Raw genomic sequence first — 9015 nt, 5'->3', positions numbered from 1 at the left:
TTTAATTTGGCCTTTGAAAAGCAATAAAACAGCAGCAGAAACCAAAAGCATATATGTAGTTATATGTCAACTGATAAGCGGCTACTGATAAGAGGCATTTCCACATTTTCCCCACCTACCACTAGAGAGAGAGAAGCCATGAGAGAAAAGCTCGGACGAAAGCTTTTCTTGAATCGGCCTTGGCATTGGTTCGGGCCCGAAGCTGAACAGCTGATCCAACTTGGCCAGATGTTGGAGTTGGCCAAAAAGCCGTCAAATCAGTTGGTCGGCGCAGTCCAACGCGTGAGGTACGTTCCGTCGGGAAAATTGGGAAATCGGTGCGGAAAACTATAGCGGCTGTTAACCGATTTTGTGCTGTGACAAATGGGATTTGGTTGTGGACAATTGTGAAATTAAGTCAGCAAAAAACTAAGCTGATTTATTGTGACAAAAAACCTCAGCTTCAACTGTTCTAAACAGAACAACTTTTAAAAAATTTATTGAAATAAATTTAAAAAAAACTGTGAAAACTAAATACTTGCACTTTTTCTCATCGATTGACACACATTTGATGAGAACAAATAGCCAAACTTAAATAAATCAACCGAAAATAATGTCAACGAAATCGATGGCATCCAATTGCAGCTGCAGCCTGTTGCTGCAGTGTCTGTTCGTGTTGCTGGTGCTGCCGGCAGCATTTCAGGCAATCCGAATCCCCAAGAACAGCAGCAGCAACAATGTACCAACAGCATCGACATCGGCAACATCTGCTGACAACAATGCCAAGGCTGGTAGCAAATATGGTGAGTCCTACAAAGTGGAGAATACATACAGGCAGTTGCAGGGCCTCATGAAGAAGTGGCAGATAGTTAAATTGCACAGAAAAAAAATAAAGCCACTAAGCTATACCAAAATACCACCTTTAAAGTTAAAACTAAAAACTAGCAAACAGATTAAAAAAAGAAAAAATTATCTTTTTAAAAAAATTTGTGAAAATCTAATTTACTTTTAATTTTTTAAACAAAAAAGCGTTTATTTTCTGTGCAAGTTTCCCTGTTTACCTCTGTCAGAGTTGCAGTTGCATTTGGAGCCTGGCTAATTGCATTTGGTCACGATCGGAGCACTTTTTTCCCTGAACCTAGTTATGTTCCTTTGGGCCATTTTCCCTATGTCTGCCCTTGGTAGCGAAATTGTTCACGCTATGGCAAACGAAAGACTCAGACAACGAACTTGTTTTTTGCGCTACCTCCCATTCTATGCCAATCATGTGGGCACGAGGGAAATGTGCCGACATTTCCTTTTGGCCGCTAAAAAGGGGGCGCTGCCCCGCCCCTACTACCACAGAACGGAAATTGCCCAGAGATGTGAGATGAAGAGCAAAAGTGTCATTAGGCCGCGGCAAAATGCTGGTAATTCTATCACACAAAACACACGCTTTCTAATCGAATTAGTCAAAGCTCAGCAATTACATCACCAGCGGTGACAGATCAAGATTGATCTGGACAGATTAAATGCAATTTGTGCCGCAATCTTTTATTATGGAACGTTCCGGCCCGGCCTGGTCATCTGGTCATTGGTCTGAATTAGAGGCTATGGAAAATTGTAACAAAGAAAATGTATGGTTTTGTAAATGTGTTTTATTTATGCAATGGATGATGGATCTAGTGTGATCACTTCTCCACTTCCTTCCTGCCTTACATAACCTTCCATGACATCTCACAAAGCATGGCATATCCCAAAATTTAATGCCAAGTCATCGAAAGACTTCCCAAGATTGCAGCTGTTGGCTTAAAAATGCACATTAATCATGGCCATGCACTAGCTGATGCTGCAATGGAAGTGGAGTCCAAAGATTGCAGACTTGTCATCCACCATGGCATTTTTTAATCAGTTTTTTTATGCTTTGGTTCCACTAATGTCAGTTCTATAATGGCATCTCTGTAGCCCCGATGTCAGAATTTGTGCCATGGCAGAATTTTCACTTTTCCATGTTCTGTGTGTGAAATTCGCCTAAAAATGCTGCCTGTACAAAATCGGTGTCAATGATTTCAACATGGGAAAAGCAGGCAACTGCAACACGAAGAAGCTGCAACATAAGCCAGCAATGGCAACAGAAACAACAAATCTTCAGACGAGTGAAGCAGACTGCGGCAAATGGCATTTCTAATTGCGGATTATGCAAGGTTCTGGCTTACCAGAAGTCGCCAAAGCTGGCCAGCTTGGGAAATTGTCTGGAAATCGGGGCTAAGTGGGTTCGAAAAATTGTAAATTGGCGGGGTTTCGATGCCGAGATTAATGGGAAATTGATCAGGGCTAGAATTCACTTGTAGTTGGTGGAATTTTAAGCAAGAGAAAGGTTTGGAGTTTGGAGAAATACTTTATTATAATTATTATATTTCTTAATGATGCATACTACCCAAAACCAGAATTGCAACTTCTTACCACAACTCTTTAAAGTTAAATTTCTTTTTTATTATTAACAAGAAAACTATCTCAAATGCCATTTGAATTGTACCTGTTTTCGCGATGACTTATAGCCAGTCTGCTGCGCAAAGTAAACAAGATTTTGTAAGAACTACCAGGCCTTTAGTTTAATGCCTCTTCAGCGGAGTCTCTTAAAAGTATTTTAAATCAAAGACATGTCTCTGCTCCAGCCTTAACCAGAAGCTCTTGAAGTTGAAGCCCCTAACCCATTACCTGCCCAGCATCACAGTCAGTCTAGTTTTTATTCCGCCTTAACTGCCAGCTCCCCTTGGCTAATTCACGTCACACTTTGAGTCAGATTCTACATCACGGCCAGCATTAAATGAGTGGAGAGGAAGAACAAAAAGTGCAACAGCACACTTCCATAGACCTGACTCAAGATCTTCAGATCAGAGCTGGCAGTGGCAGTGGGAACAGCCAACCACTTAGTGTTGGCCACAAAAAAAGAAATAACAAGCCGACCAAATGAAACAGAACCAATCCAAAAGCGTGTCTGGCTTTGGCGGGAACGAGTTCTTTGCCACCGAACTTACTCCAGTAGTAACTATGGTAGCTGATTTGCATGCAAGCCACATGCCTCAAGTGCAACTGCCTCCGACTTCGACTCTGACTACGACTCTGCCACGAATCTTGGCTATAACCCCGTTTTCCCGTCTGTGCCCATGCTCATGTCATGCCTTGGTAACCTTCGATAGAGATACGCGGCGTTGCCGGTGAACCAAATTACAAATCGGTGAATCTGACCTGGGAAGTTGAATTCGTGCCGGCGGCCCATGACACAGATTCGAGCTCCACCAACACCGATTCCCACTCCAAATCGGGAGCCAGCTCCACCTCGGGCCAGGTGAATGTGACAAATATGAGCTTCGATGTGGAACCGCCCCGGGCTTTTCAGATCTTCTACTGCGAAATGCAGAACTACGGTCCCCAGCGGTGTCGCGTCAAATTGGTGAACGGAACAGCGGCCGAGGTGTCCCATGAGGAAAACCAGAACGAGGCGGAGAATCAGGAGTTACACGATCCCTTAAGGTAAGTGGTATTGCCAATTAAGGAAAGTGAATTTTAAAAAGAGTTTTTCTTAAAAGAAAAAGAAAAGGTATTCCTCATTAAACTTACATTACTTCTTCGAATGTAGTCCACAGATCCAGCACTTTGCCGCTGCCGTGGACAACCTGCGGATGGCCACCAGATACAGTTTCCACATCCGCCCGGCGGCGCAGAGACGCCTCCAGGCGAGCGGTACCCGAAGCTCCAATGCCCGTTCCGAGTTCCATGACGAAAATGAAATCGAAAGTGGATCCGGCCACCTGCCAGGCCAGAGCATTATCATTCCCACCAAAGGCTGTAAGTAAACTAGATTTTGGTTCCTCATTTTCAAATATTATCATACATAATTAAGTATTGTCTTCCCCTCAATGTTAATAATCAACAAAAATTAGTTAATCTTAAACGTTTATACTTCCGCGATTAAGAAAACATAATACCTACTTAAAAAAGAAAGTGTATCGATTTGTAACCGAATTTGGAAAAGAGGTCGAAATAATTTTGTATTCAGGTCGTCGTGACTTTATTTTTTTAAAAGAAAACTTTGGTCAGACTTTGTCCATAAATCTGCTTTACATTTTCCAATGCCATGAATATATTTGTTTTGTTTGTAAATAGATAGTTTTCCCAACAAAAGAATGTAAAATTTTTCTGTTCTCTGTAGTCTCCGCCCATGCCACCCAATGCCTGCCACATGCCTCAGAAATTGAGGTGGAAACGGGGCCATACTTTGGAGGTCGCATTGTTGTCGATGGTGGCAACTGCGGGGTCAAAGGTGATCCCAGTGACTCTGCCGATAAGTATACGATGAGAATTGATCACAAAGAATGCGGCAGCATGGTGAAGCCAGAAACAAACACAGTGGAGACATTCATTACGGTGCAGGAAAACTTGGGGATCTTTACTCACAGTACCAGACGGTAAGTACTCTTAGTTCCCAAAAAAACGTTCAAAAAACATAAGAAACCTTAAACTCTATATATTTCTCTACAGATTCGTTGTAGTCTGCAGCTACCAGTCAGGCATGCAGACCGTTCGCGCCAGCTTCACTGTTCCTGGAAAGAACGGAGTAGCCGCCGCCTATGAGCCCAACGATCCCTTCGAGCCCGACGAGGATCAACGTCTAGGAAGGGAACTCCGACAGATGCGCTATGTGAACAAGAGTGAACTGGTGCTCCGGGAGCCGAACTCCCAGCCGGAAGCCGAGTCCGTGGAAGAAGCAGCGGTGGTGCAGGAAACCCAACCACCAAGCACTGAGCAGACTGCCACACTCCGGGGACAGGGCCGATCTCTGAACCTCAATGAGGTGCAGCAGCAGAATGTGGCCGAGGAGCCGGCGGAGGGCAACCATCTGGAGCCGGTGGTGGGCACCAAGTACGCCAAACTGGTTGTGGACCAGGCCCACAATTCATGGATGCCGCTGGAGGCGGGTTCGCCACCACTCGGTGGCGACAACGAGGATGAAGGTAAGTTACCCATCAGCCACAATCGTGATTCCTTTATTGGCCATTATTTGGGCACTTGGAAAAAGTTTTGGGGTTTCTTATTGTTGAAAATAATTATGAGAAACCACCTTCTTTAGTAATCTCTGAATTTGTATCCTTATATTTTTCTCTCCGTGCAGCTATCCTGCGTTATATTGGCTCCCATCTGAGCAGCGTGCTGGTAACCGTTTCGCTATCTGTGATAATCATCAGCATTTGCATCATTTTGTTGCAACGCCAGCGGATCCGCTCGCCTCCCCGCTTCGGCGCCCCCTCCCTGGCCGCCCACCTGCCGCACAAGACGCTGCCGCGTGCTCTGCAGCACCAGCAGTATCAATGCACCTTGTAGGTGCACTTCCAGCTCCTCTGGTTCCCCAATCTCCTAGCTATGCCCACTTGTCTTGCTGAATAGCTACAAAAAAACCTTCGTTTAGCTGAAGATGACTGCGCATAGCCACGCCCCCGCCTCCAATTGCAGTTCTCAAAACTGAAATGCAACGGTACCAGCGAGATCATCATCCTCAAAAAAAAAAGAAATTTACATAATTGTGAACTCGTCTTGTTTGGCTCTGGTCGGAGCTTTAACTTTTTGTGCAATCCGCCAAAAAAAAAATGCGAGCGGACAAAGCAACTTCTCATAGAGCGAGATTAGACATAAAACTATAGTCCTAAGATTCTTGTAAATTATTTAAACATTTATTTATGCCCAGAAAAATATACTATTTATACAATCTAATTTTTAGATACTTAAATTTTGAGTTTTGTTTTTGGGAAGACATTTTAAAAGGTAAGTTCTTTCCCAAAAGAGGTCTTGATTTTAAATAATCTCATTAATATATCAATAATACTTCCGTTTATTTAAAAATTCCCAAGCTTAAAATTTGATGCAAAAGAAAGTCACTGAATAGGTCAATTTCTAAATATAGAAGTTCCTAATCAACTCCACCGACAATTCTAACTTCCGTTGGCAAAAGCTCGCCAAAAATTTCATTACAATAATTTTCAGCTATAGGTTCTTAATGATTTCATCAAGAAAACGAATGCGTCGCTTCCTTCTGTTCTTTGTATTATTTTTTTGTTAGTAGTTTTTTGTCGTAAAATAAAATTACGAAATTATGTTAAGACGTTGTCTGGGCAGACGGCGATTTGCATGAAAGTGGCACAAGCACAAAGTGTTGTCAACTCAACTCCTCACGTTTATGGTTCTCCACCTGGCAGAGAACCTCTTCTGAACCCTGAACGGAAGCCGGCAGATAAAACAGAAGAAACCGACAAAAGACATAAAACTTACAAGCGATTGCAGTTGGGGGTTCGTCTTGTTATTGTTGCCTTCGGTTGCCCAACATGGGGACTTCCAAGACCATGGCCAAGACCAAGACCAAGTCCAAAGCCCAAAATGAAACTCCATTCGGTTGGGACGTGCCCGCGGTGAAACGCCAGCGAAAGGCGTTCTGAAAAACTTTCTGATTGAAGTGCCTGGACTTGGGTCTCTTTGAATTTTGCATAGAAAAGCCATTAGGTTGGATTTTCATCATCATCATCAGCATCAGATACAAAAGGTTTGTCTGGGCTTTTGTTTGTCCGTTTTGCTGGAGAGCTGGTATTATTAGAACACAAAAACCAAGTGAGCGTTAAGATCGCGCGCAAAAAATAAAAGAAGAAAAAAAATAACAAAAAACAAAACATAATAAATAAATAAACTTTCTCATCTGTAAGCTAGACACACTCTAAAAAAAGGTAATCTTTTAATACAATATCTACGAACTATGGTTGGCAATTAGAGGGTTTGGTTAGAAAGGTCTTATAATAATGGGAGTTTGATGGAGTTGATGGAGTAGATTAAATGTTTCTAAAATATTTCTCTTCAACTTTTAATGAAAATAATACTCTATAAACTCTACTAATAATAGTCAAGACGCAAAATAATAGCAAGCAATTTCTTTCTGTGCTTCTTGGAGCCCCAAGCACCAAGAATTCAAGACCAAGACCAAGTCCAAGCCTTCGCCTTCACCTTCACCCATTTCAATGGGCCACTGCACCATGGAAAAACCACCGGGGGCAGCTCGGATTTCAAATTTCACCCACCGTGGGGCTCGTCGGCGTTTTGACGTTGATTAGCATGTGGCACACATAAATCTTAGAGATTTGGCTTCCGTTTCCCTTTTACAAAACGCACCCATCCAGCTACCCGAGCTCCCCATCCAGATGCCAGCCAAGAGATTGCTTAGGAGAGCAGAACGCGTTGCATTTTCCACCAGGGAGCCCCTCATTTGCCATATGCCATAATGGGGCCAACGATCTTGGCCAAGAAGCCCGAAGAAGGCCGAACAGCTTAATGAGCCGCTGTTGCTTTTAGCTGATGGATTAGAATGCGAGCAGCTGACGGAGCTGACGAAGACGAAAGTAAAACCAAGATCGCCCGTGAAAGTTACAATTTCTTGCCAAAACTAAACAAGCGAACGAAGCGGCTAGCACATCGAGATCATTTTTCTTTTCTGGCCGGGATAATTAACGTTCATCAGCCATAAAGATCAGACGCAGCTGGAAAGCATATTCTCTAGGGGTAATTACCGAACGTCTTGGGTCCCCGCCCTCCCCGTTTACATCTAATTATTTGCGATCTAAAGCCTAGATTGGGATTCGTGTCAGATCCGCCAGATATCTGGGATGCACCTTGGGCGAGGAGGGTTCTTTTGGAAAATTGCAACCAAATGTCTTTCCCCAGCCACATCTGGGTTATCTTTTGGGCAATCGTGATCTCACAGAACCACAAAACAATAGGTAACTTTCGTAGTACACCGAAGCTATTGAGCTCTTTCTATTAAAAATACTTACATTTTAAAACTAAGCTATTAAAATTCTCATTATGCGCAAAAGAACATGGGAAAAACTTTAGTTGAATTAAAATATAACTAAATGAAAGATTCTTTTTAACAATAATACCCTCTGAGAGGGTATCAAAATAGAACAGCCACGCGGCTTATTGTTTCTAACCATCATCAGTGGACGTTCTGTTTTCGGCTTCTATTTTGTTTTCAAACTCAGATTTCTGGGCTAATGACAGTCGCACTTTTTAATGATTATTATTATGAATTATGTGGGGTGTTTAGAGGTCATCGGAGAGGAAAAAGAGATTGGTGTCAAATGCGGGAATTCTTTGTCAGCTCAAAATAGAAAAATTGTGGGATAAAGAGGTTAAATACAATTTTAGCAAGGTAGAAAACTTTTGGGTAAACGGCGAAATTCATTAACAGGACTATGGTAAGCCATATCAGGAATCCTCATTGTAATTTAATAAAAACTTTTCAGATACATGTCGTCCCTTTTCTATCCGATTTTAAATGGAATACCACATTTTTATTAGGGCTTAAGCCCCCTTCGACCTGCATCAAAATGTAAAAAATGTGGAAGAACTAAATTTTCGTCGATTTTTGGCGGAATGTTACCCCTTTGAAAAATTACGAAAATTAAGTGATATTTTATTTATCCAGCTTTAAATGGAAAATGATAGTTCTCTGAGTTCTAAGATCAGTAAGGTATAACATTCGTCAGTCAGATAGTTATTAGCAAAAATATGGTAATTTCTAGTTGCCTGATTGACCAAGTTAAGATCATGGGATGGAAGGGTACAAGAGAATAACAACTGACATAACAAAATCACATTGTAATGGCATGACTCAAACCATTATGCAGTGACTATATAAAGTGTAACTACAGCAGTTCTGTCCGCCTGCAAGAGCTGGGATATAATTTAGCGTGAATAAAAACCTGCTGTTTGGTTAATTTTCTTTTTTACTTCTCGACAATTCCCCTCACGCACTTGAAAAGGAGAACCAATGTAGAATATAAAGTGGAAGTACCAGGCCCAGATCGAAAAGCAGAGGCTTAAACCACAAACTCCTGGCTTGTGCTTTGGCCTAAACTGGAAAAAAATGCATCGAGTTTTTAGGTGAAACTAAAACATATTCCATAAAACATCCGTATGGCCTTAAAAATTCACATGCTTCTTATTCTCTAGATTTTA

The 9015-nt window shown here is 42.1% G+C and overlaps 1 protein-coding gene across 1 annotated transcript; it reads left to right on the top strand.

The window, feature by feature from the left end:
- Positions 1-249: 249 nt before the first annotated feature.
- LOC108125523 (uncharacterized) lies at positions 250-5696 on the top strand. The gene is made up of 6 exons (XM_017241746.3): positions 250-782; positions 3159-3492; positions 3599-3807; positions 4172-4427; positions 4501-4973; positions 5132-5696. Exons 1-6 carry the CDS (start codon positions 593-595, stop codon positions 5338-5340), a joined length of 1671 nt encoding a protein of 556 aa, XP_017097235.2. The 5' UTR covers positions 250-592; the 3' UTR covers positions 5341-5696.
- Positions 5697-9015: the final 3319 nt, after the last annotated feature.

This window comes from Drosophila bipectinata, chromosome 2L (genome assembly GCF_030179905.1).
Source record: "Drosophila bipectinata strain 14024-0381.07 chromosome 2L, DbipHiC1v2, whole genome shotgun sequence".
Classification (NCBI taxonomy): domain Eukaryota; kingdom Metazoa; phylum Arthropoda; class Insecta; order Diptera; family Drosophilidae; genus Drosophila; species Drosophila bipectinata.
The sequence above is the reverse complement of the archived record's forward strand: the minus strand, read 5'-3'. Positions and strand labels throughout refer to the sequence as shown.